The sequence below is a fragment of the Dendronephthya gigantea genome, unplaced genomic scaffold (genome assembly GCF_004324835.1).
Source record: "Dendronephthya gigantea isolate DGI-Jeju-01 unplaced genomic scaffold, DenGig_1.0 000023F, whole genome shotgun sequence".
NCBI lineage: Eukaryota > Metazoa > Cnidaria > Anthozoa > Malacalcyonacea > Nephtheidae > Dendronephthya > Dendronephthya gigantea.
Genome location: NW_021163033.1, coordinates 80,440 through 108,294, shown reverse-complemented (window position 1 = coordinate 108,294; position 27,855 = coordinate 80,440). Strand labels below are relative to the sequence as shown.

Genomic DNA, 27,855 nt, shown 5'->3' with positions numbered 1-27,855 from the left:
GTCACAGCTCCTCCAGAAATAGGAGCTAAGAGAATCTTATTTGCTTGTGCGCTCACATAAGAACTAATTTTAGGAAATCGCTCGGCGTAAAAGAACGAGAAAATTTTGATCCATAAAAAGGTTTTTGTCAATCGATATCCGTTTAAAATGTGAAGTCAAAACATGTTAGTTAGCTGTCGTTTAATTACTTTTAAATTACCTGGAAATAATTAAACATTAGTTGACGTTTTTTTTATCAAATAGCCTTCGCCAATGGAACTGATTAGCAAGACATTTAACTTTTGTGGTTAGGATATAAAATCGTATCAAATCAAGTTCATATTTTCTTAGATGTTTCATAGATGTTTGGAGAAAACTCACTGTTAATTATTGTGCAGTACTGCTCTCACCGAGGCCCTCTCTTGAACCCCTATTACCCCCAAGAACCTCCCGTGAATTATCGCCAATTTTCGCAATTGTTTACGTCTATTCCTATTGGTTGATCTCAAAAACACGGCATCCTCGACAGCTGATTGGCTACCTCAGCGAACATACATGCAAGACGTTTATGTCGGCCAACATGAAGTATAACACTTGCTAATGCCAACTCATAACAATTCAACAAACATGTCATTGAAATGGAGAGAGAAAAATTCAGTGGAAATTTATTGAATCAGAATAAAGGTTTTGGTCGTATTGAACCAGGTCTAAGGTACTTCAAATCTTCACTCTGTGTTCATTTAACGATCTAGCAAAAGTCGTGGCTCCATCATGTTTAAAAACTGTGTTTTTTCTCGTGTAGTTCAGCGCCATATTTGTGTTTTCTGATCGTATCAAAGATTCTTCATGTCTACGGCTTCTTTCTCTCCCACGATTTGCTAAAAAGTGTACATATTGTGCAGTATTTGTTCATTGTCCGTGCTTGGTAAGCCATATCTTATGTATTTCTGCCTTATGAGAGATAGCCATTAACTTGTATTTAAATGTACCTACGTTTTAATTAACTTTTAATACTGTTTACACTGGTAACTGGTGCACAAGGGTGAATCACAATGATCACAACCCTTTTGAGTAGAATTAGCTTGGATTAGTAAGATGTTAACATACATGTTTATCATTTATTATGCAGTTGATTCATGCATTTATAGTAGATCAATTTTCTTGTAGTTCATCTCTTGTGTTTGTTCTTTTACAAAAACCATTGTCATCTGGGAAACGATTGACAACCTCACAGGTCAGTTGGTATTTGTACAGACAACTTGACAAACCAATAGATGCATTTTAACAGTTGTGTATTAGTTCACATATCTATGTTATTTGAATATCATAATATTTCTAACCTAGTGGTACCAAGTAGCCAGACATGCATTCTTCTCCACATTATTATCATTATTACTTCTGGATGGATTAACTCTTTGTGGTCCAGTCAGGTATGACAGTCATTTCTTTTTCTATACTTTTGGTCTGTGCTATAAGCTTATTCATAACCATTTGGTTTTGATAATGGTTTTAAAACAATTAACTGAAGTTTATTTCTCCCCATCTTGCGTATGATATTTCAGGACTGTCCTATTATCAGAGCACAGCGATGTTGTTGTGTTTGGTGTTTTGGCTGTTCTGTTCAAGACCGGTCATCCGGGACCAACCAAGGTATGTTTTCTCGGACAAATTAGATAGTATACTTCAGCGTTATCAGTTATGAGATGTTGAAATATTCTTGTTGTTATAGACACGGGGAGCATTGCTGTTTCTTTTTGCCATGATTTCCTTATTCCTGTTTGATAATGATGAAATGACGCCTGAAGATGTTCATCGTATCCTTTCAGCGATATATCACTTGTGAAGATAAGTGTGGGTAGATTTGGGGTGAACGTGTCCACCTCACCCTGCTAATAAGGGTACTCATTTTGAAAGTACCCACTCCATGAATGCTTTCTCTCAAACATCAAAGTCCCCTATCCCTCTAAAAGTTCTGGGCATCAAAGGATTGGGAAGAAACTGTTTTAGATTGGGGATTTAAAATATGAAGAAATCCTTGACAATTTATGAACAGCTGAAGGAGTGCATCGTAGTCACCTCATTCATTATCTTCACCAATGGAAAACACTCTCATTGCCAGGGTTTCCACAACTGTCAGATCACAAGGTACACTGTTTTTATTCCAGTTTTCAACACCTGGTACATTATTACACTTGAAATTTTTACTCTTCAACCTTTTACTATTCAACCTTTTACTATTCAACCTTTTACTATGTAACCTAGAAAATCTGTCTATCTGGCAGTGTTATTTAACTTATTTCATAATTTTCAAATATTGTTTTCAAGGGAGGCTTGCTGCTTCTGACTGTTGTTTTGCTTTTCAATGTTGGCAACAAAAGCTATGGAAGAAAAGTTGCTGTTGAGATTGGAGGTGACTGAATAGATACTCATTCTCTGAGTTCTTCTGTGATCATCACATGTCATTTCATTTGTGTCTTATTTTCTTCGACAGGATCTAAAAGATTCAATGCTTTGACAAACTTCCTCTCTGTCTTGTTTCTCCTTCCACCTGCTATTTTAATTTTCATTTTCAAAGTAAGGAACAACATGCTACTTATTGTAATGGTCAATTTATCTGTAAAACATTGTTCTGATGTACATACTTCTGATGTATGGAATGTAGCCTATTATTGTTAAAGCAATACTGCATTCACTTGTCTGTATATATTGCAAGTCAATAGACTATAAAGCCGGTTTTCCACTAGGGATAATTTTCGCGCGAAACGACACTCAAATACAAAGGAATAAATTCGCTTCGCGCGAAAAATATCGCTAGTGGAAAACAGGCATTAAACATCCATCAGAAGTGAATTGGATCTGACAAAATTAGATTGTGTGAACAGACCTGAATTTTAGTATGGTGATAGAGTAATTTTTTAAACAAATCTATCTTTTCAACAGGAAGCAGATGTTCCTTGGATGGACAAACTTCTCTCATTTCTCCTAATTTCCTTCGCTATTGCTTTCGACTTTTATGTGGAAGCCATATGCATGGCAAAACTTGACTCAAACAAAACATCCAAGTGGGGATCAATTGTGTCGTTTCTTGCAGCTTTTGGCTTGGGTTTGCTGTGGAATGATCATCATATTGCAACTTATATATTCCCGTTTAGCAAAGATGCGTTTGACGAGCATGGCATGTCTGGAAGTGTTGTTCTTGCAGTCCTGTTTTTAGCTATCGGTAATAAATAGATTATTGTATCCTTGCTGGACCTCTAGGAAGAACAGTTTAGAACTGATAGAGCTATCCAGTATAAATAAAGTTGGTTTAGTTTAGGTTTCCTCCTGTAGTGACACTGGATCAATAAGAGATGATCCTTACTGGACCTCTAGGAAGAACAGTTTAAAAACGATGAGTTAATCCAGTATAAATAAATGAATGTTAATTTTACTCTAGCGACGCATCTTTTATCTCGACCTTCTCCAGTACAACAAGGGGTGAATAAAGGAATTCTGATTGGCTACACGACCAGTGGAACTCCTTTGTATAGTTTCACTTCACCTCAGTCCGTTATTGCAACTGCGAGGGTATTTTTAAAACAAGTTTTGGCAAAAACTGAATCAAGACAGATCTTTTATTTTCTTTGCCTGAATTTGGTAGGTACAAACTGAGTCGTTTTTTGTCTGTTACGGTACTCTGTTAAGTCTGTTTCAAGTCTGAATTCAGTAAAATCGTCTTTTATAGACATTCACATTTGTTGAACTGTTCTATGGGGCTTGGAATAACAGTCTTGGTTTAATATCAGATGGTTTTCACATGTTATTTGATTGTTCGGCGCTTGTATTGGGTCTGTGTGCATCTTTGATGAGCAGTTGGAAGCCAACCAAACTGTTTTCGTACGGGTGAGATGTTTATTGAACTCATTTGTTAGCAAGAGTAACTTGATCATAACTGGGTTGTATTCCATGCGAGAAATCATGGTAACTCTTGTTTTTTGTTGTAGTTATGGACGCGTGGAGTATCTCTCTGGCTTCGTCAATGGCTTATTTTTGACCGTTATTTCAGTATTTGTCTTCCTGGAAGCTCTGGAAAGATTGTTTGATCCGCCTGAAGTGACTACGAATAGATTATTGGTAATGATTTGTATTTATAAAATAACATGTATATAACGCGTGTTCTGATTGGTCGAACCGCCATCCAAACACGGAAACCATTTAGTAAATGCATGTATACCACCTTGCGTTAGTTTAGTTGTAGTCACTGACAGGTCAGTGTTTAGTGGTATTCTGCAACAATAAACTGTCCTCGTTCGTGTCTGAACTGCGTGCAATTTTTCTGTAAACTAGATTGTATCAGTATGTGGTTTAGTGGTGAACCTGGCTGGTATTTTCGCCTTCAGTCATGCGCATTCCCACGGCGTGGGGTCACATGGTGGCGAGTCAAGTTGTCAGTCGCATGGTCATGGTGCTGGTCACCATGGTCACAGTCATGGTAGTCATAGTAGTCATAGCAACCACAGTGAGCATGGTCATAGTCATAAGCATGGTCATAATCATGGTCACAGTCATAAAGGACATGGTCATGCTGGCTGCTCTGATGGTCACGGCTCTCATAAGACCAGTGCTAACATGCAAGGTAAGGTTTATCTTGGCAGAACCACTGTGGATGGGTAGTATTCAGCAATAAATACTCATCATGTGTGTCCGAAATAACCAATTTTACTTGGTATTTACCAGGGGTATTCCTCCACGTTATAGCAGACACTCTGGGCAGTGTAGGAGTGATTATATCAAGTCTACTCATTGAACAGTTTGGTTTCCAAAGAGCTGACCCTGTCTGTTCGTTATTTATCGCTGTCTTAATATTCGCTAGCGTAGTTCCGTTGTTGAAAGAATCTGCATTAGTTCTTGCTCTGAGAACGCCGAGAGATATTCAATCTGAGATTGGAGAAGCTTTGAAGAAGGTAATCTTCCTTGAGCAGATGACTTTTATTCCAAAATTTAAAAACGTCAATTCTTATAGTGCAGGTAGCCTTGACGCTATCTCATTGCATAGCTGTTTAACAGTGAGCGAGGTTTGGTTCCCGATTGATGACCATTTTAAACTTCTACTATCTTGGTGACCAAGATCTAGCACCTCTGTCTACGGAGTGTACACCCCTCACCCCCTCCCATAAATCGACCTCCCCCTGGGGATTTCATGAATTTCCGCTTATCTGTTAGGTTTTGACGATAAAAGGAGTCTCGAATTACCGAAATCAACATTTTTGGACGCATTCTGATAACCTGAAAGCAGGTAGTATTCAAGTTCACGTCGTCCCGACCGCCATTGAGGCGACTATAATATCGCAGGTAAGAAATGTCGCGATTTTTTTCTCGAGGAAATTTCGAAGATATATAAATGCGTTTCGCTTCCCGCTACAGGTGACGAATATTTTTAAAGAAATTGGAATAAATAATTTGACGATCCAGGTGGAGAAGGATGTATTTTTTGAGCACATGTCTGTTCTATCAGCAGGATATAAGTCTGTTTTACAACTGACGCAAAAGTTCAATATGAACCCAATGAATACAGATTTAGAAAGGAACTTTATAAAATCAATATAGTCTAGGAAATATTAGAATATAGACCAAATCAATGACGCAGATATGTTACATGAAGTTTGATTGGTTCGTTAGTTTTGCGGAGCCAATCAAACTTCGTGTAACATCAGGCTTCCCGCGGTTGACGTCACAAAAAGAAGAATACCGTCTACCGAAGGTTACTGAGGCACAAAGTGACGGTTGTGGACTCAACCCGTTATATGCAATAGTTCTCAATTACTACTTGTGCTCTATCGTCACAGAATACCTAACAGAAGTAGAACTCTATACTATTTTTTGAATTTTCGTAAGTGTGATTCGTCATGATTCGTCACTTAGCAAGTGCATTTTTTTGAGGTAGTCACCCCCCTGCCAATACTAAAAATGGGCTGATTTTAGACATTGGCAGGGGGGTAACTACCTCAAAAAAATGCACTTGCTAAGTGACGAATTATGACGAATCACACTTACGAAAAAAGTACAGGAGTTCTACTTCTGTTAGGTATTCTGTGTTACGTCAAGAGATAAGCTCGTTTATAAATATTTAAGCCATTTCATTCTAATATGAGTTAGGAACTTTTATTAAATACTTTATTATATAAATTATATAAACTATGTTTTTCTTGAATTCATAGTTTATATATAATTTTATCGATTGGTAAAAGGAAGACTCGCTATTTGTAGTTTAGTTTATTCGTCTATTCTACGGCGTCTTCACCCGAAATTTGGCGGAACATTTTTCAGCTGCTTCAAGGTTTGGTGGGAGAAATTTTCAAAATACAACCAGGGATACCCAAGTCAAGATCTGACGAAAGAAAACACAAGTTTTTTCGTTCAAAATGAGTGCAAAGAAACTCTTGCTCGCAATTCAACCTTGCGCAGACTTACATATCACACAGTCACAGCCGGAAAATGTATATAACTAATTTTTATTGAAACTACATTTGACTGGCCACATCAACTAAATCTACCCGGGGAAAACTGTATATTTACATCAGGGAGTTCCTTGAACCTGATTTACTGGGCTTTCCAGCCGGTTGTTAGGACATGAACCTGATGCTTTTAACATAAGTTTTGAGAACTTAATTTTCCAGTTATTTTCCTCAGTTGGATCCCGAATAAGTCCGAAGGATTGCTCAAAGACGCCCAAGTATTCTTTCCCGCGATGCACAGTTCCACCAACCATTACAACAACGAGTCCATGAGAATCTCGTTTTCCTTTGATGCTGTCGTTTGAGAGGTTGGGGTTGAAGCACAATCGATCAACGACGACCATTGAGAGAAACTTCTCGCTTACAAGATTAGCGCTGTCCACCGTGGTCTCCTGAAGGCCAGAGGGTTCGTTACATTGCACCATTAGCTTTGCATCCTGCCAGAAGTGCTGTGGTCCCCAGTCAGTTGGGATTGTTCCAGGAGTTGAAGATAAAGAATTGAGCAGTTTATAAAACCATGAGGAGAAGTGTATAGCAAGATCTTGACTTTCACTGGCTTCTGAGGATTTTTCTTCTGGGGTAAGTGAACTATTATCTTCACTTGTAATATTTATTGGGCTGGTGTCTTCTCTTTTAATAACTGTCATTGTTGGACCATTTTCATCACTGTTCTCTGGTTGAGTTTCTGGGTCAGTGTAGCCAACAGTTACTCTGTCCCCAGGCTGGGCTAAAATGAAGCCTGTATCACCAAGTTCCTTCACATCTTTCTAAAATAAGAAAATTTACAATGTTGATTTCACTTCATTCATGAACTTTTGGGGCTGATCTACGTAATGAAATGTGAGACTTTTCAGAGTTTCTAAATAAGTTTCATTATTCTTCAAAAGGGAGTAACTGACATGTCTGGATTCCACCAATGGTCATTTTATACCAGCCATGTCTCTAATTATCCATACTTACTCCTTGTTTCTTTAATTCCCAGAATTTCAAGACCTTTCTAAGCAAAGTGTTTTTATCTGCGGCAGGATGCTCAATGTGGCCCTGTTTGGCAAGATACTCATAGAGGTTTTCCCGTCTTACTTTTCTTCTTCGGAGCAGTTCTTCGCTGCTTCTTGTGTAGAGCATAATAGCACTCAGAGCCTCTATTTAGAAACATATAATATAGTTGTATCACTTGTATGAGATTAGAGGAATTGCCAGGTTATAAAACAAGCAGACTAGCTGAGACATCAAGTTCAAAACTATTCTGGATAGTTTGAAAACTTTGCTGGCATTTTGCCTTGATGGGTGACTTCTATTTATCAGTTTACCATCCTAATGGTCTTAAACATACCTTCCTTATTTTCTGCGCTGACGACTCTATTTGTTACAGTGTCTGTCAAAGATAACAGATTATCCAATGTGAGAAGATCCAAGATTTGAAGGCATTCTTTCTTTTCAAAATCATCCATTTTCTCAGTTCAAAACATTCAGTCATTCACCATATTTATGTATAGTTCAGTAATCTTTCAGTCTTCTGAAACTTCCATACTCTACACCCCCCCGCCGTAAAATCGCTAAACAATACACGAAAATATGCTGTAGGCTTCTTGCAGGGGGGGATATCAAATTAATTAATTGTATTGCTCTGAATGTGGCGCGGAAATTCAAAATGGCGGACGAAGGCGACGAAGTTCCCGTTGCAGGTAAAATGGACTTATTCGCTTCTTTACTTCTCCAAAGTTTGAATATAACTGAAAATCCTGTAACCATTGCTTTTGTTAATATTTCTAGGGTCAAAAGGAAAGGCGATCTCGAATGAGGTACAAGTTATTGCGAATTTTAAAATATGGACGTATTATCATGATATGTGCATATTAAATGCTTATAGATTGACCTTTGAAACACTTTTTACTAGGCAATGGACAAAAAGGAGGCAAAATCTTCAATGCTAATGCAAAGTCCACGGATATCATCACAATTTACTTCACCATTGAGCAGCAAACGTTCTTCCTCAGACTCAGAGCAGAGTTTTCGTTGTAAAAGAACCAAGTTTAACGGCAAAGCACGCAAAGGTATTAACCAAAATGTTATAAGAATGCTTGATTCATTGATCTGCAATGTTTGATGTACTAGTGATGACTATCTTTTGACTTTTCTCCTCGTAGAGAACGACGACGTTGACAGAGTCAGAGAGTCGTGTGGTCATACTTCAAAGGAGGATGACGATAAAACGAAGGCATTGGAAAAAATGCTAAAGGATAAGGAAGAATTGTTACGAAAGTTAAAGCTGGTGAAGATGTACAGAGCCAAGGTAATTAATAATGGTATAGATAAGATTAATATTTAATGGTAACACAAATTCATTGAAATAGGTGACAAAGATTAAAATCATAAATATAGCAACGTGTATTCTGCGAGAATTTTTTAATGGGGGCAGGCAAATGACTTCTAGGGGGCATCTGGCCTCCGCCCCAAATGCCAAACCTTAATGAGCCCTTCTCACAATGTGCTAGCGAGATCGTGAATCTCTCCTCTGTATGATAAGTCTCTTCTCGTCTCTCTCCATTTCTGGAAGTATATTTAGTTATATTTATATAGAGTTTTGTTGCTGAACAGTTAGGAGATTTTTTTCTTTCCCTCAGAACAATCTAAACGATCTTGAAGAACTGATCAAAAAATGGCGTTCCATCTCTCAGCAAGCTGCGCAGGATTTGTTTAAGAAGTTCAACCAAGAACATTCATTAACTATGGGAGAATTTCTAAACGGTTTGGGAGTTAAATACGACTTAATACAATATTCTGAAGACGAAGATTCGTTCTACTGAGGAAAATATTACAAGGTAGGAAAATAAGGATTTTTGTAGTTGGGCTATATTTAATGTATATATAGAGTTTTACCGGGATTTAATACTTTCCACAGTAAATATGCGCGATTTTTAACAACAGGATTATTAAATGCACGCAATGTTGCTTCGGAAAAGCCTTTACAAATTTACTGTTCTGAACTCGACCGTTGTGCGGATAAAAGGCATGGTACTAGAGTATTAGAATTGAGTATGTAAGAAAATGTAGGAAACGTAACCATAAAAGCAAAGTGCAAAGCGATTTACAAACAATTTATTGGCTCGTGTTGCATAGAATCTGTAGTGTAGGCAGTGGGAATTTTGAATGCACAAATTTCGTACAAGGTTGTCTGATGAAGGAATACTGTAATCATAAACAAACGATTTTGCGACCAAAGAAACGACACAAAATATGTATAAATTTAAAAATGTATTATTCGTGTATGCACGCGCCTTTTCACCATCTCCTATTTTCACACATACATGCATCCACACGTATTGAAAATGATACGACATGTTTTCCAATTGATATAATATATTAAAATATAGAATTTAAATTTGTAAAAAATGTATTTTTGGGATTGCACTGCAAACACAGCAAGTCAAATATTTCTTGAATAATATTCCAATACTTCAATTCCTATAATACGGAAAATTCCGGCGTTGTGGTTTCAATTCCGATTACATTTCATTATGATCGTGATCATGGTCGTGGTCATCAAGCATTGCGATTCTTTCCGACTGATCATCGCGGATATAAACACTTGGGACGTCGTTCTTCGATATTTCAACACTCGACGCGGAGTTATTCTCAACTTTTGTGTAGCCTTTGCTCGAGCGGGGTTTGAAAAGACCGAAAAGTGCAAATATCGCGAGCAGCGATAAGCATGTTGCCAATGAGATTAAGATGAAATGGTTTTCAATTTTATTCCGTGAAGAATTCTCCTCGTCGTTTTGGTGAGGAAGCAGAGCCGAGCGCCGTCCAGTGATGTTCGTATAAGGGCAGTCAGTGTTACACGCTTTGCAGGTCCTCGTGTTCTCGTCCAGTTTGTGGTCAATCGAGCATTCTTGAACGCAGTATCTTCCCTGGTAGTAAAGATCCATACGACACGATGTGCAGGCGTCGGGTCCTGCCTGCGTGCAGGTTGCGCACGATGGATGGCACGTCTTACATTCGGGCAAGCCGTTGGACTCTCCCTCGTAGGTTCCTGGTGGACAGTTCTTGACGCAAGTAAAATTGAAGAGTTTTTTGCCTTCGTAGCAACTCAAGCACTCCTGGCTGGTCGATCCTTTGCACGTCTTGCAGCCGGTACTGCACGTGTAGCATAAGCCCTTGTTCCTATACTGGTTGCCTGGACAGGGGGATAAACACTGACCGAGGGACAGGGATCGTCTTGGGTCGCAGCTGGTACAAGCGACCTTTCCCCTGCCTGAACAGGTTCGACACGTCGGATGACAAGCCTCGCACCGCGACCCCTCGCCATTTCTGTACATGCCGTCTCGGCAAGTCCTTTGACACACAGTTCCTTGGAGACTATCTTTACTGTCCTTGCACGATAGGCATTGGTCGAATGTTGAGCCCATGCACGTGGCACACGATGCGTGACACGGAACGCATTTGCGTTCTGCACGATTCAGAACGAAACCGGGCGAACACACTCTTACGCAAACATTGTTCTCGAGCACCAACGGTGTTAAACATTTTCTACAGTTTGACAGACCATTTCCTAGAAAATGAAAGAATCCTGAGTTAGAAACAATAAACAAAGCGTTTGAACATTTCTGAACATTTACACTATATCCCTTGGTAGAGACCTCTATCTACTATACTATTAGGGTTGAAACACCAAACAAATTAAGGTGGCTCACCTCCGCTACATTCTTTGCAGTAGTAATCACATGGCTGACAGTTTTTGACATATTCATTGAAGTAATACCTAGTTGGGCATCTCGATCTGCACTGCGCTTGAAACAGGACCAACCCTGGCCTACATGAAGTACAGCGACTTCTACCAGCACCGACGCATGTCAAACAGGAGCCATCGCAAGGCAAGCATCGGTTGAAATCCTTCGATAGAAACATCCCAGATGGACATGCGGTCACACACTCGTTCTTGAACAATATCCGTGGCGAAGCGCACTCGATACAACTTGTAGGCGAGCCAGCGCAATCTTTACAAGCGGTATTACATGGCGCACATGCGTTCGTCGTATTCTCACCGTAAAATCCTTTAGGGCAATGAGGTATACACTTCCTTTCGTGAAGCCATAAGCCTGGGACGCATCTCAAACATACACTTGGTTTACCACAGTTCAGACACTCGGAGGGGCATGACTCGCACAGTGTACTTGAGATATCCTCGTAGTAGCCACGTTCAGGACAATTAAGCGAGCACAATCCGCTCTCGGGATCTCTAAACTTCACTCCTTTGCACCTCAGACAATCGTACTTGCTGGGACCCGAACAAACTGAGCAAGAAACGTGACATTCTGAGCAATGATCTTGTGTTTTGTTTCCAACGTTTTGAGAAGCCAGTGTGCTGTTATGAAATGTCCCATCTTCGCACATGGACTTGCATGCTCCTTCATCTTTACTGAAACCCTCTAAAAAGAGAACGCCTATGTGAAAGATCATGTCAAAGTGTCATGTTTTAATTTATTTTGTGGACGTATTTCATATCTTCTATGTATTCTATTGTTTGAATGTTCTGTAATGAAAAGCGTTTTTCCTGTTGCGAGAACACCTAAGTTTACTGCGCTAAAAAGCGGGCGAAAAAATGGCGTATTTCTACCTTTGCATTTTGTGCAGTTCGTTGCTATCCCTGAACATCCCTCGCACGTTAGCGAGCAGGGCTGACATCGTCCTCTTTTATCCGCAAACATCCCTGTGGGACATTGCTTCAGGCAGCTGTTTTCGAAGAAGACGAAGCCATTGTCACACGTCAAACACTCGTTACGACCGCCTCCGAAACAGCTGGAACAGTTGTCATAACACGTCAAACACCTGCGAGAAATATCATCAGAATAAGCTGTTGAACTTTTTACGAAAACCGATGACAACACATTACAGGAATGAACCAGTTGAAATGTCGAAGAATGGTACTAATGTAATGCATTCAGTTGCAGTTTATTTCTTTTGAAAGTTTCACTTTTCCTTATGGCATTATTTGAAAATCGTCCGCACAAAACAGTCGTAATACTTACTTGTTGTTTCTACCGTAAGTTCCGGTCGGGCAAATCGCCTTACATTCGTTTCCATGGAGATACGTATAACCTGAGCAGGCGGTACAATGGGTAGGCGGACCAAGGCATGCCGCACAGGAGGGGTGACAGTATTTACACCGGAAACTCTGTACCTCGGGGTATGTACCCCTCGGACATGCGTCGATCGTCACGCATTTTTGTTTCCATAGAAACATGGCTTGACCACAGGCCGTGCAGTGTGAGGGATGATCAGGGTCACATGCGCTACAATTTGATCCACATTTCACACATGTGTCCTCGGATATCCTATGACTTGATCCTGGAAGAGAAAGGATAATAATGAATACAGGTAGATCTAGGAAAAAAAAGCTGGTTTCTGGTATCAAATTTGTCTTCTTACCCGATGGACAATTATCTAAACACAATCCTGTTCCATCGTCCGTTCTAACCAATCCATCTTTACATGACGTACAATCAGTATTCAGCGGACCTTTGCAATGCTTGCATGAAGTATCGCACGGCACACATTGATGATCGCTGCCGTAGAAACCGGAGGGGCACGTCAGCATGCACATCCCTCTGTGTAGATACGCATCATGTGTTACCCCTTCACGACTTACTGTGGTCACCCCACATTTAGTGCAGGACCATGCACTGCCGTTGTTGCACGTTGAACACGAAAGATGGCACTGCACACAGAGGTCATTTGACACGTATTCATTGCTTTTGCAGTCGATAACACACCTGGAGGTGAGAGAGAAAGATGAGAGTTTGCCCTGCAACCCTCCCTATTTACCAATATACACTGCACTCACATGCACGTGCACACCCTCTACCTACCAACCAACTGACCTGTTCATCTCAAGCTTATGATCCTCCTTGCAAGAAGTACAAAATATGGCTTTGCCGCTGCAGGTCAGACATTTGGGATCGCATCTCTGGCAGATTCCCTCGTTTGCAAACCACCCATCCGTGCAGTCTTTGACGCAGATTCCTTCCTTGAGCAGCTTCGGTTCTTTACATGAAGTACAGTGGTTGAATTCTGGCCCTTTACATTTCTCACAAGTGTTGGAACAAGTCTTGCAATCCTTCGTTGCCTCAACGGCGTATTCGTTGTCGTGACATTTGTTTACACAAACCTAAGAGACAATGCTCACAGATTGAAGATCTGGACAAAGCATCTGAATGAAACGCCACAGGCTGAGGCACCTAACTCTCAGTTAACGCATGTAAAATGCTTGTATTTATGCTGGTAGCCAAAAAATATTTGCAGTTAGTCTTGCGTGGTCTAAAACCGTCTACTTTTCCTGCAACTTGCAAATTGTGTCAGAGACCAAACATTGACAAAAATTATACTTTTTCAGTTGTTTGTTTTATTTCTTCAAAACTAAGTGGCATCATTTGATGATGATTTCAAAGTCTTATTAGTCTCTAGTCGGTTCATATTGCACATTGTATTGGAAAAAATTTTAAATTTTTCACTTCTCTTCAGTGTGCACTAGACTTTTGACCAGGATTTGCAGTTAGACAGTTCAGGCACCTGCAGGTAGTTGTTGCTACCCAGCATCCCAACATCTGACATTCATGAGATGAAATATTTTGACAACTTGTGAAACATCACAAGATATATCGTTTTGATGCAAAAGTAAAGACTTTCGCTTCGACTTACTCCGTTTGACCTGTAGTGCGCACACTCGGAACAGTCTCGGGCGGTCGGACCGTGACATCCTCCTTTGCATTCGCTGGAGCAGTTTGTATACGCAATCCCTGGTTCTTCCTGGGTGCCATGGAAACGGAGCTGCCAGCCTCTTAGAGTACCAGTGTTAGCAGTGCTACCTGCAAGAAGAGATATTCCGTTTAGTTGATCTCATTGAAGGATACTTTCGGATGAGAGATATACGATTGTCCTAATCATCAGACCCAGAACTGTGTACAAGGAAGAGTGGGATATGGTAAAAGTGTGGTGTACGAAGTGGGATATGGCATAGGAGTGTGGTGTACGAAGTGGGATATGGCACAGGAGTGTGGTGTACGAAGTGGGATATGGCATAGGAGTGTGGTGTACGAAGTGGGATATGGTAGGACCGGAATGATATTATCTGAACTATGACGCTATCGCACGTCTTGTGCTACCACTTACCAACATTCTCGATCTCTAGCTTCCACTTTCCTCTCGGATTTTCTTCCCAGGTATGCGTAGACATGAACGCCCAGTTATTAAATCCTTTTGCTGAGTAGTCCAGCCTTCGCTTGCCCAGTAATGTCGACCGTGTTCCCTTGGGCGAGGTGATGTAGATGGTGAGATCACCTCGTCGTGTAAACGATAAGGACAGTATGACTTCCACGTGCTCCAAATACCGGATGTGGTTCTCAGTTCCCTCGCAACCTGTGGTATCTCTTTCGACGGTCAGACTACCCTTAACAGGAATTGTTCTGGAACAAAATCAAGTAAACACAAACTAGTTAATGGTGTTCAAAAATGGTATTCAAAATGAACCATTTTCAACGCAAGATCAGATATCTTTTATGCATATTCATTTTCGTGTATCTGGTTAAGATTCATGTGAAGGGTAGTCCACAAGGTCTACAGAAAGTCTCTTCTAAAACGCTATCATTGTTGCAAACTAATTTTTATCATTGCTACTTTCACAGTTTCAGTAAAGCTAAAAACTTCTACAAAACTAGCTTATTGTCGGTGGGTGATTCTGTCTGACCTAAACAGTTCTGCCTGGCGAGAAAGATCCAGTTTAACTGCTGTTGTTATTTTTTTGCAAAAGGAAAACAAAAACTTGTTTATTGATAATGTCTCTCTCTAACTATTTCAGTTAAATTCCTCACCGGGGGGTGGTATCCTTTGCCTCACTGCAGCATCGTTTCTCAGGGGATCTCTTCCATCTTTTGGCGAGGTCTACTAAGTCCTTAGCGTCCAACAAACCGTAGCCAAAGCGATGGCTGATTCTTCGCCCGACACCATTGGTAACCCAGTCGTTCGACTTAAGTTTGTCAGGTTTTGACGTTCGTACAACAATATGCTGCATGTCTCGCCACGTTAACTTTGGACTGAAAGAAACGAAGTCGAGGAAAAAACATGAAAACGCTTGAAATGTATGCTCCACCTTTTGAGTGATGATAATCAATTCTTTAGTTAAGAGCGCTGCTTTATTTTTACGGTGGGTAAACTCTGAGACAATGGCTTACTTTGCTTCCAATGCTAGTGCAAGTATTCCAGCTGCAAGTGGAGCAGAGGCCGAAGTTCCTGTGTGGTCTGACGTACATCTATGATGGAGATCTGTTGTTACCTGAAGCCGGAAAAAGAGTTTAGAAGGCGAGACATGCCCGGCTTAAGCGAGAGAGATTAACAAGCCAGAGATTCAAAGGGATACTCATGCATGAACTCTCAAACAGAAAAAGCCTGAGTTTCCACGAGATAGTCATCAATTCTTATGCCAGAGTCACGTTCATCCCAACTTTGGCGGGAAGTAATCACTTACTATTTTCCTCATTCCCCAGGAACCGCTACTAAAAGTTGACGCCAGCGTGGAAGCACAGAATTCTGAATACCAAGGGCTGGTACCATGTTCAGTCGCAGAACTAATAGACAGGGTATAAATACTGTTCGTGTAACCATCACAGTTGCAATTATCTTGATCACGACCACCGTTCCCTGATGCCCACACGAAGATATTCCCAAGACCACCACGACCCTAAACGAAAACACGGATATAATGATGGTGAACATCTTGTAGTTTGGATGGTATCTGAACAATCTGGTGGTCCAGCTAAGAAAGATATCTCAAACGTGGTGGTCTGGTGTAGGTAGTATTCTACAATAAGCTGTCGTGGTTTGTGTCTGAACTACCTGAGAAAGATATCTCAAACGTGGTGGTCTAGTGTAGGTAGTATTCTACAATAAGTTGTCGTGGTTTGTGTCTGAACTACCTGAGAAAGATATCTCAAACGTGGTGGTCCAATGTGGGTAGTATTCTACAATAAGTTGTGGTTGTTTGTGTCTGAACTACCTGAGAAAGATATCTCAAACGTGGTGGTTCAGATTCTAAGCTCTCGTGGTTCTGCCTGAACTACCTGAGAAAGATGTCTGAGGTGTTTTTTTTTTCAATCCGTATGATAACATTTATCATGTTTCGCACCTTAGCGATTCCTTCGGAGAATGCGACTTTTGCAAGTGGACCTGGTCCGTCCACCGTCTTTCCATCATCGTCTGGCCCCCAGCTTGAACTGTAAATATCTATATGCTCTGGTTTGTAACTTAAGGAGTGCGCTTCTACAACATCCGTCACCTCACCGTCTAACATACGAATACCTGGAAAAATAGAAGAGTAATCTCCTCAGAAATCATTGCTTTTCGCAGGAAACATTGACTGCGTGTTGACAAGGGAATATGCGCGCTTTGAAGCACATGAATACGTAAGCTTGTAGGAATGTTTCAGCGATGAAATATTGCTTAATCCGTAATAAAAACCATATAATGTGTTTAACTTTAATCCAAAGATATGCATATCGAATGTACAGAAAGGGTACAGTGTGACGCTGAAAGATACCCGCTTGAATGCAACAATAGAGAGTGGGTATAAAAATAGGTACACACGCATGTACATGAACAATGAGTTACTTTAATTGATGCTATCAACAGACTGGAGTTGTGATAGGTTATCGACAACTAAGCGAAAGGTTATTTGCTAAAAGTCAAGCTGATGAAATATTTGTTGACCTCCAACTTTGGCACCATAAGCAACGCCAACACCACAATGAGTGTTTCCAGCAACCGCGGCGACCTCACCAGCACATCTTGTTCCATGCCTGATAGAAGGAAAGGGAAGAAAGGCTGTGAGAGGAACAGTATTACAGTAGGTTGTAATAGTTTCTGGTGGTGAGTAACACACCTGTTTTCGTCATTATACGTTGGTCTTGGTTGAGGGTCAGGATCGTTGCTGTTGTAGTCAAAACTCGCATCAGGATCCTATGCAATATTTGAATTGAAAGATAACTTGGTGTTTATTTGTGCCGGTACACTTATGATGGTGTGAAAAAAATTGAAATTCTATGATATATAGGCAGTATTCTTGTCATGTTGAATGCTATTCTGCCCTATTGGAACCTAAAATTGAATATTTTCCAATAATATCCTACATACATAATTTGCTTTCAGGTCAGGATGGTCTTTTTCGATTCCTACATGATAAATACATATTAAATTATTGTAGTTATATAAGTTGTAATGCAAAGTTAATTATGATGTGTGAATTTAGACTGACCGTCATCTAAGATTGACACAGAAACACCTCGGCCTGTGTAGTTCAACTGTTTCCACACAGCTATAACATTGTGGTCATAATTCTTGAACAGCTTTGCATTATTATGCTTGAAAATATCATAAAAAAAAGAGATTCATTTATTAACTTTGAAGGATGTGTTATAATCATTACTGACAGGACTCTAATCTTATGATAAAGTACAAACAGGGCTAGAATATTGAGGTTTTAGATGGACTTAGTGCCGGGCAATATCTATCCAACCTATTTATGCAATCAAATATTTGAACAGCTATGATACAATCCAAGCTAGGAAGTAAAAGTCTAATCATGCATCACATAAATGCTATTGTGCAATACAAACACTTGAAATTTTTATTGGACAAGCCAATATACATTTAAAGGCTTTTTTTCTAAGTATTTCCTTAGGGCATGTTCACCAGAAAAATAGCAAGCCGGCTTTTAAAACGAGGAAAGCTATATTTTTGGTATTTCCGTACTTTCTCTACCCCCAAGGGCAGTTTGTTGACAAATATTATATCTCTGTACGGAAAATTGCTACATTTTAGAATGATTCCATTATTCTAGGACTTTGAGGAATTCTAATTTTGAAGAGAGTATGAGATAATTATAATGAATTTCTTACCAAATACCACTGTTTGTTCCACAAGGGATCGGGAAATAATAAGGCATCTCTTTTCACTCTTCTTTTAACAGCTTGCTGTTCGACCCATTTTACCTGCCGAAAAGCGAAATAAGATGGTTTTAATTTGTATGTCAGCGTGTGTCAAAAACATTGGTCTTCTTCGGCACGATATTGTCGACGTCTACGATGCTGTAGTATTAAATCGCCAAATAATACAAAAGAATCGTGACAAACCTTAATCTCCCTAGACAATCGTGAAGTATGCTCCAGCGATTCCCGTCGCATACGCTTTGAATGCGCACGATGTTTGAAATGGTAGTACCCGTCAAGAGTTCCAACCTTGTAAGATAATTTTGTAACACGTTCTATAAAGAGCCTCTGTAATTCCTCAAAGCTTGCTTCTTGTATACATCGTCATACACAGATATTTCTACGGTTTTAACCTTACCTGACCAAGGTTTATCATGCCATGTCGACGAGCAATTTCATTCACTTTTTCCTGGTCTACGTTTGGGATGTGAACTGCCCATGTATTCGTGTAGTATTGTGATGATGATGCGTCGCTACCTACTCGTAGTTGTATAAAAATACACACAAGAAAAACCTTACGTACGATCGCTAGAAAAATCATGACGGATTCACCGCCGATGTTGTTGAATGTATGTATTGATATACTTTATGTCCAAAAGCATTTAGATCGCCGTGGAGCACTCTAATAAGAGATATCTCGATCCTTATGCTATAAGATATATACTTGACATATCCATACTTGAAATTATTTCAAAACATAACCCAAGTTGCTAGCCTTCAGCAACGACTTCCTTTAGCTGTGACGTCACAATTTACGAACTTCCGGTACGCAAATTATGCGGTCTTCTAGCGCGTGGTAGTCGCATTTGCGCTTGTTTTGACCACTGTAGTTTTCAATAAAAACAACTGCGTGTTTTTCTCCCTCGTGTGCGTACATGTATGAAGGTTTACTAATAATGCAGGCACGGTTAGATTAGCCTCCAGGCAGCCTCGAAAAGTGCCAACATTGTTTGCAAGCCTGTCAAAATAATTAATTTATCAATAGAAGGGTGGGCTGTCGAAGTCTCCCCACAGGTTGCGACTTAAAGCGACTTACGATCTGCTTAAGATCTAGTTTAATGGTTCGTTTCTTCTTTTTGGGGGGATTACTATCTTCTATACTGTGAGTTAACTGAAGTACTACAGTGGGTGAAATAAGCATCGTACGTGACTGCTGCTAAGGTTTCAACCAAGCGTCCTGTGGAAAATGTCTTTCAACACCCGCTTGAGAGCAATCTATTCTTCCCGGTCGTTTTAAGTTCCTCTCTTGATTGCAAATACCCAGCTGCTCTTTAAGCTGTTATCTGATCGTCTCTAGATATCGCTGATAATGAAATACAGAACAGGGCAGGCTACTTTTAGTCTCTTACCGTCTCAAGCAAAACCAATTCAATATAAATGAAATTGCTATGCCCTTACACCCCTTATTGGATTTAAAATGCGGCTTCCTTAAGCTTCAACATTGTGTGTTGATTGATATAGCCCAGACCTGCGATTTTTTAATATGATGATTTGGAAGATTGATGTTTAAATGCATTAGTCATGTGACTGATATCTTACTTCAATTATTTTCCATCTGGTACTTTTAGCAAATACCGAATAATTGCCAGAGGAACCTTTGTTGTGTCTTATTTGAATAGCTCAACTGTGATATGTGTTCCTTTTAATATCCTGAAACAAACATTGGATTCATGTTTGAGTTCTTTCATGACATGTTTTAACAGCTGTTACAGCCTATTCAGAAATTCCGTCTTTTCTCGTTACAGGTTTTATAGATTCCGTGTTTTTTCGTTCCTCTGTCCATTCCCAGTTCCTTCATTTCTATTTCTTTCACCTTGAATAGCCCAGTTGCGTATACCATAAACTGGAGTGGTATATCTTTCTGTCGAAATATTACATCACAAACTAAAGTGACCCACTGTTCATTTCGACAGGATCCTTGTAGATCAACACTCAATATATATCACCACACACAATCATCTTGGCAAATTTATTTATTTCAGCGAAAAATATTTACAGCCAAAGTTTTTTTCTTCTCACTAATAAATACAGCCATTGATCACATGAAATGATTTTAAACGCAATGGCTTTATATGTCAACAATTTATGTAGAATCCTGCGAGATCATTTTATGTCCCTGGGTACATTCCGTCCAGTGTAAAAGACAACTGTTATTTATGTTCTCGCAGCTAAGATCGTTTTAGATTGTTGCAGATTTCTTCTGTAAAAGCTGAGCAGCTTGCGTCCCCACCAAGATCGCGCGTGCGAACCTAGATTAAGCAAGAGATGATTTTAAGTTAAAACAGTTTGAGTTCATTTCATTGTCACTGATTTCACGTTTGGTTGAATCACAGCTGTTAAGTTAACTGGGATCATTTCATTTTTCATTTAAAACAGAGCTCCAAAGAGAATGGGAACGTGGGCCGGAAGAGACTCATGAACGTAGAGTTCCTGTTTCAAAGTTTACCCCTATCCTACCTTTCCTTCTTTGATGGTGGAAAGCGTTGCTTGTTCAATTTGGCTCGCGTGTTCACCAAGATTCATATGACGTAACATCATCACGGCGCTTAGCAACAATGCTGTGGGATTTGCCTTGTCTTCTCCAGCGATATCTGGGGCTGTTCCGTGAACCTGGCAAGAGGTGAGGTCAGATATTTTAAAACAGTAAACATATGGTTTCAGTATTTTCATGGAGAACAAACTCATATCAGGCAGGTCTACCAGTTTTCCACTATTCTGTATGGGATTACATTTGCAGAAGACAGGGAAACCCACATAATTTTAGGCTATAACAGCTTTGCCTGTTTTACCCAAAGTTTATAAATTACCGATTCAAATATGGCTACTCCATCTTCACCAATATTTCCGCTTGGTGTGACACCAAGACCTCCAACTAATCCAGCGCAAAGATCGCTGCAAAAAAATTTGAATGGTTGGAAGTCATCTCGGTGTATGTGAAAGCAAAATTGCATTGCGAGGTTGTGTGGCGTTAATGTTTATATGGTGTTTGGTAGCGACAGTTGTTGGTTAAAATTGTCCAACATGGTGTCATCAACTACCTCAGTATGTCACCATACAGGTTTGGCATGACCAACACATCGTACTGGCTTGGATCTTTTACAATCTATGTGGTAGATGAAACAAGAATGTTTTTGAAAACTCCTGATGAAGAGGCGGTGCTGGTGTGGTGCTGGGAGAATGGGTGCTTACATTTAGGCAGGTTGTATCAAGATACGTTTCCTGGTATCTAATGTCTTTGTACTTCTCTGCAACTTCACGACAACACTGCAGGAACAGCCCATCGGATTTCCGCCTGTATCCATTGAAAGGGCATGAATTTATGACAGAGTAAATGTCGAGCACTGGAGCGACATTTGACAAAATAATCCTGAAGAGCATAGGATGAACTACAAACTTGTGATCTGCTTACATGATATTTGCCTTGTGTACGGCTGTAACAGTATGTCTGTTGTTTGCTCTGGCATAACTGAATGCATACTCAGCAACTCTGGATGATGCATTCTTTGTAATCAGTTTGATGCTCTGAACAACTCCCTCAACAACCTGAAATCGACATAGCAGGAAATTGATAGCAAGCACTGCAATCCAGCAAAGGATGAAATACCCTGGAGACTTTTTGTGCCTACCAAATGCTCAATGCCACTGTATTCACCCTCTGTGTTTTCACGAATGGTGACAAGATTGACATCCTTGTATGCAGTAGGGTAACCTTCAATTGAGCAGCATGGACGCACATTGGCAAACAAGTTGAATGTCCTACAGTGGATAGTAAACAACACCTTTTTATTATTTGATTAACATTTCTTAAATAATTATAATGTTTAATCCTACTTTCTTAAAGTAAGATTCAATGATACATGGCCTTTTCCAATCTTTGTTTCCATCGGTCCTATAACATAGAAATTTGTTGTTTTCATATTAAATACCAAATTAATATTCCTTATCGATTAGCATATCACGACTTAAGCGTCAGGCTGGCTCCACTAATGTACATTAAGTGTACCTTTCAGACCCACTTTATTCTGATTGATAGACTTGATTACTTGCGGTGGGACCGTGGTTCTTCCACTTGGTAGGACAATTGGTTCCACATTGACTTCTTCCCAAGTTATAGGAACCTTGAATGAATGAAATTACGACTTACTAAACACGGAATTTTTACCCAAGATCTCACCCAAAACTGCCACACTCTGCAATCTGGCTTTCCGCTTCGGTTAACATAGTGCACTGGAGCAGATAACTTGGAAATCCTACAAAATGCTTACCTCAGCTGCGCTAAACACTTCTTTCACAGCATTAGAGATCTCAGGACCAATGCCATGGCCTGGCATGAGGGTAACTTTTCTTACCTTAAAATGTGGTTGTTATAAAGTTTACTGTCTGTTTTTTATAAACAATACATGCTGTACACGTTTTATAACTTATTAGCTTTCAACTATACCTCTGTGCTTAAACATAACTTTTTCAATTTTGTTGGTAAAAGAGAACTCTAAAAACGAAGAGTTTTTACAACTTTTAAAGTGCCTTTTTACTCTATCACTTTAGTATCGTATATTCGAGTTTTAGAAAGCAGTTGTTTTGCGCTGTCACTCCTCCCTGAGGAAAAATTATCTATAACCCATACAACTTGAACAAAATTTTTCGATTAATAGAAATCGCAATAGGCTAACACTTACTTGTTTTAAAAAAAGGCTCTGTAGTCCTTTTCCTGTCGATAATTCTCCGCAAACAGCGCCGAAATATCGAGCCCCTTGTTTGATAGCTCTGCTGGAAATCGCCATCTTGGCTCAAATTTAATTTATTCACGTCAACAAAAATGAATATTTCGCAATCGCCGCCCGCTTCTCGTACTTTGACCGACTGCCGACAATAAGCCGCATAAAAGGTCGAACGAGGTGATCAACAAGGATGTATGGGGATACCTAATATTGTTTCAGGACTTTGTGTGAAAATTGGGGTTAATCTTCAGTATAAAGGAAGAATGTGTAACTCTAGGGTTTTAAAGGGATAATTTATAAAGGTTATATAGGGTTATGCGTAGGGGATAGTGCAGGGCACTTAGAGATTATTATTCTTCCAGATTTCATTCATAACTTTACACATGTTTGTTGTAAATTTTTTGTTTGATAAATAAAGCGAGAGAAATGTGAGATTTTGGAAAGAATCTGGTTGTGATCTTGGATAATTTTTATTGCATATTAATCCTTTATTCTGGGATATATCAGAGATGGTAAGCCAGCTAGCTTCTCTTTGTATTGTGAAAGATATTTGTTTTTTTCTCGTCGGCTTCCTGACCATTGTAATTTATAGTGAAATCATCTAGCAATAGTCTTAGCAAAAACGCCAAATACTTTAGTATCTGACTGCCTGATTGCAATTTAGCCTCAAAATGAACACATCGAGTTATCTAGGAAGAGACATGGCTACCGATTGGATCATTTTGAAAGAAAGTAAGTTGTCTGATTTCAATTGAAGACTGATAAATCACTGTGGTATTAAAGTATTTTCTTAAGTGTTAAATGTTTTTATATACTTACAGACGGAAAAAGGAAGCAAGACAGGTCCATGAAAGAGCTGAACATGCAAGAAAACTCCATGGACTTAGGTAGGAATTTGCACTAGTAGGAGAATTTCAACTTTTGTTTCAACCAAGGATCACATATCACTAATGGAACTTGATATTTTTGTTCAGAGCCAAACTTTACAACAAAAAACGACATGCAGAAAAGGTGCAAATGAAAAAGACGTAAGTATCATTAATATATGACTCACAATAGTTCTTTTTTATTAAAAAATGTGAAACACTGAAAGTCTGATGTCACACAAAGTTTGCTTGATTTAGTAAAACTAACATTTATGAGGTGTGATCTTCTCAAAAGCTGCATCTCTTAAATTCTGATCTTCTCCATTAGTATTAAAATGCACCAAGAAAAGAAAACAAAGACAAGAAATGAGGATAAAGTTCCAGATGGAGCTGTACCAGCTTATCTTTTAGATCGAGAGGGACAATCACGAGCTAAAGTCTTGAGTAACATGATTAAACAGAAAAGAAAAGAAAAAGCTGTGAGTTCAATTGAATAGACTATCAAATGGTCCTGAGCCCTGTTTCTCAGAAGGAGCTAGTATAGTCTCTTCAGAATAACATGGTTGGAACATACATAGCCCTGGCAATTATTTGCTTTGGCACTTGTCAAGGGCATAGCTATTGATATTTGCACTGCCTTCTTATGTTCAAACTAGTCCAACAAATTTGCATAGTCTTGCTGTAAACTAACAGTCTAATTTTCCTCAGGGTAAATGGGAAGTACCACTGCCAAAAGTGAAGGCAGTTGGAGAGAATGAAGTCTTCAAAGTTGTCAAAACTGGAAAGTCAAGAAGTAATATTTTATTCCCTAATGTTTTTTCTGTTAATTATTCATAAAGTTGAAGTACATTGAGATTTTTAGATTAAATATTTCATCACTCATTTAGGAAAAGGTTGGAAAAGGATGGTCACGAAAGCTTGTTACGTTGGTGAAGGCTTCACAAGAAAACCACCAAAATATGAAAGATTTATCAGACCAATGGTGAGGATCCGGTGGAAAGCATATTGCAGCATCACATTTTTTATTTGGGAACTTATTTAACAAGTCCCACACTGTTATCTGTGTGACAACCCTATATGGGTTTGTTTTTTCTTTATTGTGCAATGATGATGAATTCCTAATCAAATTTTCATTGCACTGTGTCTTAATTTGAAAAGAAGAGTGTCTTGCTCACATATACATACAAGAAATGAAACAGATAAAATTGTTTCTGATGTACAGTGAATTGCCCTAACTAGACTCTTTCCTATCACAGGGTTTACGATTCAAGAAAGCTCATGTCACCCATCCAGAGGTACGTACAGTTTGAAATAACCTTTGTTAGTAGTTCCTAAGCTATTTAACATTGTTTTCAAATATTTAAACCGAGACTAACTGCACTGTACTCATGAGCATATATCTGTTCTTACAGTACTCATTTTGTAAAATTTCTTCATTCATTCGAATAATGAATATTTTCCTTCCCACAGCTAAAAGCAACGTTTTGTCTTCCAATTATTGGGATAAAGAAGAATCCACAATCTCCTATGTACACATCCCTGGGTGTTATCACAAAGGGGACAGTTATTGAGGTATTATATATTACACTGTTCTTTGCTAATAAGTTTATAATGCATACATGTTTAGTTATTTTTCTAATGAATTTCATTGTATTCCAGGTGAATGTTAGTGAACTCGGGCTTGTAACTCAAGGTGGAAAAGTTGTTTGGGGTAAGACTTGTTTAAAAATTGTGAAAAAAGAATCATGAAATTTCTTTCCCACCATTGCTTTTTGTATCTGAATTAACTTAAAACCTGATCTGACTGGCAAGTTTATATTTTAGGAAAATATGCACAAGTTACGAACAATCCTGAGAATGATGGTTGTATAAATGCTGTGTTACTGGTGTAATATCGGTAAGGGATTTTTTCAGCCAGCTTTGTTTAATATTAAATCACTGTAAATTCACCTGTCAGGTGAAGAGTCATCAGTGATATTCACGCTTTTTTCAACAAAAGTGTGAATGAAGCCGTAAATGTGGGAAGCAATATGCGAGATAGGACACAGATAAGACAAAAACAGTGCACATAATATTTAAATTATATTTTGAAGCATATGCATACATTTGTATGTGACACTTCAGTGTTATCTTTAATCATTTTCATTAATGTGCTGAATATTGTAATTGTTGTCTTTATTGAACATAATAACAATAACTCTTAATCATATTTGCTTTTTCATGTTTCATGTTTGCTAAAGCATTATTTGTTTGAACCGTAATCCATATATATATATATATATATATATATATATATATATATATATATATATATATATATATATATATATATTGTTAAAAAATTGACCAAGAAACGTCTGCAAATAAGTTTCTTTGGAAAGGGAGAGAGAATATCTCTTTTTCAACACGTCAGAGACATCTTAAAAGTCTAAACACAACTATTTTTAGTATACTAGCCCACCACGTTTGGGTCTTGACGCATCCAAATAAATTAGGATGTGTCTTTCACGATTTCACTTGAAAACTCTTATTTAATCTCTTCAAAGCCCATATCTTGTAATCTCTACATCATCTTTGACATCACAACACGTGTTACAAATGGCATTGACATATTTTTATCATTATTTTTTTATTGGAAAACGCGCAATAGCTTTAAAACAGAACAAAAGAGCGAGTCATTTCGGTGTAGTATAATTTTTTAATACTTTTATACAACAGTTCATCCTTATTTTTCTTGCTGTTACAAATTCGCAAGTTTTATGATCAAACTATTCCTTATTATCTCTAACGCTCAGTTAATCCAAGCATCTCAACAATCCAACTCGAGTTTTTACCAGTGAATGGTTTTTACATACAATTTTTACATGCAAAATCTTTTAGGATTCTCTAATAAACCTTCTACGACTTCACTATTCAATTCAAACATACACGTATTTAAAATACAGCTCTCGCATCGAGTTTACATTAGAAACAATTATATTTAATGAATTTGTTGACGAAAGGCACTTTCCTCTTCGTATGTAAATGTAACATGAACTACTTTGCATTTCTATTGTGTTTTTGTCGATGAAAAGGGGAAGAAAAGTACAGATTTTTGATTTTAGATTCTAAATATCATGAGTGCAGCTATTAATGATATATTTATTAGCGCTGTTTGGTTATATGACCGTAATAATTTCTCCGTCATCTACAAAGTCGATAATACGTGCAAAAGATAATTCCCCCCTAGTGTAATAATATTGAATGTTCAGTTGACGATAGAAAACTGTTCGTGTTTTTCGCTGTCTCCGGCCACAGCGTGTCTCAAAGTGAAGAAGATAGGCGCAACACAAACGACAAACACGATGAAGAAACATAAGAGAACCATGATACATTGCATATTACTCAGCCATCTGCTTCCTCTGCCTCTCATTTTGAATGGCACTAAACCGTGCTCAACATCCGGCTCAATTTTTGCGAACGTACTTGTAACCAAGACATGCTTCTCTCCTTCGGTTTCAGCCATTTCCTGGCCATGTTTTTCGCACCTGCCCTTTACTGCTTCTTTGTCAGGGCATATTTCTATCATCGCGTAATATTCCGAGCCCAAAAGCTCCGTGTTTGTTGTACATGCTTGAGTGTCAAGCAGTTGACTTTTATCATCGTTATGATCGACCTTTTCGTCCATTTTCTGTCGTTTTTTCAGCTGACCTTTGCCCTGTGCAACGTGCTATTTTATGTCCCTGTTATTTCCTTCGCTTTTAAATGTTTTATTACCTCAGAG

At 38.9% G+C, this 27,855-nt stretch overlaps 6 protein-coding genes across 6 annotated transcripts; 3 read left to right on the top strand and 3 right to left on the bottom strand.

The window, feature by feature from the left end:
• The first annotated feature begins 604 nt into the window (after positions 1-604).
• Positions 605-5,859, top strand: LOC114522473 (zinc transporter 5-like). The gene is made up of 17 exons (XM_028543158.1): positions 605-691; positions 782-904; positions 1,147-1,213; positions 1,324-1,409; positions 1,542-1,629; positions 1,709-1,793; positions 2,033-2,124; positions 2,305-2,389; positions 2,471-2,553; positions 2,920-3,199; positions 3,416-3,615; positions 3,704-3,861; positions 3,963-4,092; positions 4,306-4,594; positions 4,696-4,922; positions 5,182-5,310; positions 5,383-5,859. The coding sequence occupies exons 1-17, from the start codon at positions 618-620 to the stop codon at positions 5,563-5,565; spliced, it is 2,379 nt and encodes a 792-aa protein (XP_028398959.1). The 5' UTR covers positions 605-617; the 3' UTR covers positions 5,566-5,859.
• Positions 5,860-6,417: 558 nt separating this feature from the next.
• On the bottom strand, positions 6,418-7,978 carry LOC114522476 (uncharacterized protein C3orf38 homolog). Its single transcript, XM_028543162.1, has 3 exons — positions 7,807-7,978; positions 7,434-7,615; positions 6,418-7,240 (listed from the first exon to the last, which is right to left on the bottom strand). The coding sequence occupies exons 1-3, from the start codon at positions 7,922-7,924 to the stop codon at positions 6,536-6,538; spliced, it is 1,005 nt and encodes a 334-aa protein (XP_028398963.1). The 5' UTR covers positions 7,925-7,978; the 3' UTR covers positions 6,418-6,535.
• On the top strand, positions 7,942-20,970 carry LOC114522477 (swi5-dependent recombination DNA repair protein 1 homolog). The gene is made up of 6 exons (XM_028543163.1): positions 7,942-8,158; positions 8,247-8,275; positions 8,371-8,527; positions 8,621-8,766; positions 9,098-9,295; positions 20,885-20,970. Exons 1-5 carry the CDS (start codon positions 8,125-8,127, stop codon positions 9,278-9,280), a joined length of 549 nt encoding a protein of 182 aa, XP_028398964.1. The 5' UTR covers positions 7,942-8,124; the 3' UTR covers positions 9,281-9,295; positions 20,885-20,970.
• On the bottom strand, positions 9,712-19,478 carry LOC114522472 (proprotein convertase subtilisin/kexin type 5-like). The gene is made up of 19 exons (XM_028543157.1): positions 18,867-19,478; positions 18,653-18,757; positions 18,419-18,511; positions 17,776-17,881; positions 17,655-17,692; positions 17,404-17,480; positions 17,232-17,320; positions 16,651-16,823; positions 15,994-16,206; positions 15,701-15,801; positions 15,341-15,562; positions 14,643-14,935; positions 14,172-14,338; positions 13,355-13,641; positions 12,903-13,246; positions 12,503-12,821; positions 12,091-12,302; positions 11,168-11,902; positions 9,712-11,025 (listed from the first exon to the last, which is right to left on the bottom strand). The coding sequence occupies exons 1-19, from the start codon at positions 19,047-19,049 to the stop codon at positions 9,980-9,982; spliced, it is 4,803 nt and encodes a 1,600-aa protein (XP_028398958.1). The 5' UTR covers positions 19,050-19,478; the 3' UTR covers positions 9,712-9,979.
• On the bottom strand, positions 20,467-23,309 carry LOC114522475 (isocitrate dehydrogenase [NAD] subunit alpha, mitochondrial-like). Its single transcript, XM_028543161.1, has 12 exons — positions 23,185-23,309; positions 22,950-22,997; positions 22,774-22,857; positions 22,512-22,626; positions 22,340-22,397; positions 22,135-22,264; positions 21,918-22,051; positions 21,698-21,800; positions 21,547-21,611; positions 21,316-21,400; positions 20,966-21,118; positions 20,467-20,757 (listed from the first exon to the last, which is right to left on the bottom strand). Exons 1-12 carry the CDS (start codon positions 23,287-23,289, stop codon positions 20,677-20,679), a joined length of 1,161 nt encoding a protein of 386 aa, XP_028398962.1. The 5' UTR covers positions 23,290-23,309; the 3' UTR covers positions 20,467-20,676.
• Positions 23,310-23,587: 278 nt separating this feature from the next.
• On the top strand, positions 23,588-26,284 carry LOC114522539 (ribosome biogenesis protein NSA2 homolog). Its single transcript, XM_028543250.1, has 11 exons — positions 23,588-23,738; positions 23,891-23,958; positions 24,048-24,113; positions 24,201-24,254; positions 24,421-24,571; positions 24,801-24,885; positions 24,980-25,074; positions 25,349-25,387; positions 25,563-25,664; positions 25,752-25,803; positions 25,917-26,284. The coding sequence occupies exons 1-11, from the start codon at positions 23,736-23,738 to the stop codon at positions 25,982-25,984; spliced, it is 783 nt and encodes a 260-aa protein (XP_028399051.1). The 5' UTR covers positions 23,588-23,735; the 3' UTR covers positions 25,985-26,284.
• The last annotated feature ends 1,571 nt before the right edge of the window (positions 26,285-27,855 follow it).

Excerpts from the sequence above, each read along its gene's own strand:
- LOC114522473 (XM_028543158.1), top strand. The coding sequence starts at position 618 with ATGGAGAGAGAAAAATTCAGTGGAAATTTATTGAATCAGAATAAAGGT. Across the intron at positions 1,214-1,323 it reads AACGATTGACAACCTCACAG|TGGTACCAAGTAGCCAGACA; the intron begins GTCAGTTGGTAT and ends TTTCTAACCTAG. Across the intron at positions 1,794-2,032 it reads GACGCCTGAAGATGTTCATC|CTGAAGGAGTGCATCGTAGT; the intron begins GTATCCTTTCAG and ends ATTTATGAACAG.
- LOC114522476 (XM_028543162.1), bottom strand. The coding sequence starts at position 7,924 with ATGGATGATTTTGAAAAGAAAGAATGCCTTCAAATCTTGGATCTTCTC. Across the intron at positions 7,616-7,806 it reads CAGCGCAGAAAATAAGGAAG|AGGCTCTGAGTGCTATTATG; the intron begins GTATGTTTAAGA and ends GTTTCTAAATAG. Across the intron at positions 7,241-7,433 it reads GGGAATTAAAGAAACAAGGA|AAAGATGTGAAGGAACTTGG; the intron begins GTAAGTATGGAT and ends TTCTTATTTTAG.
- LOC114522477 (XM_028543163.1), top strand. The coding sequence starts at position 8,125 with ATGGCGGACGAAGGCGACGAAGTTCCCGTTGCAG. Across the intron at positions 8,276-8,370 it reads GAAAGGCGATCTCGAATGAG|GCAATGGACAAAAAGGAGGC; the intron begins GTACAAGTTATT and ends ACTTTTTACTAG. Across the intron at positions 8,528-8,620 it reads TAACGGCAAAGCACGCAAAG|AGAACGACGACGTTGACAGA; the intron begins GTATTAACCAAA and ends TTCTCCTCGTAG.
- LOC114522472 (XM_028543157.1), bottom strand. The coding sequence starts at position 19,049 with ATGATTTTTCTAGCGATCGTACGTAAGGTTTTTCTTGTGTGTATTTTT. Across the intron at positions 15,563-15,700 it reads GCACTAGCATTGGAAGCAAA|TCCAAAGTTAACGTGGCGAG; the intron begins GTAAGCCATTGT and ends CGTTTCTTTCAG. Across the intron at positions 14,936-15,340 it reads GCAAAGGATACCACCCCCCG|AACAATTCCTGTTAAGGGTA; the intron begins GTGAGGAATTTA and ends ATTTTGTTCCAG.
- LOC114522475 (XM_028543161.1), bottom strand. The coding sequence starts at position 23,289 with ATGGCGATTTCCAGCAGAGCTATCAAACAAGGGGCTCGATATTTCGGC. Across the intron at positions 22,858-22,949 it reads AGTTATGTTTAAGCACAGAG|GTAAGAAAAGTTACCCTCAT; the intron begins GTATAGTTGAAA and ends CCACATTTTAAG. Across the intron at positions 21,119-21,315 it reads GAGTAGCCATATTTGAATCG|GTTCACGGAACAGCCCCAGA; the intron begins GTAATTTATAAA and ends ACCTCTTGCCAG.
- LOC114522539 (XM_028543250.1), top strand. Across the intron at positions 24,255-24,420 it reads AAGGTGCAAATGAAAAAGAC|TATTAAAATGCACCAAGAAA; the intron begins GTAAGTATCATT and ends CTTCTCCATTAG. Across the intron at positions 25,665-25,751 it reads CAAAGGGGACAGTTATTGAG|GTGAATGTTAGTGAACTCGG; the intron begins GTATTATATATT and ends ATTGTATTCCAG.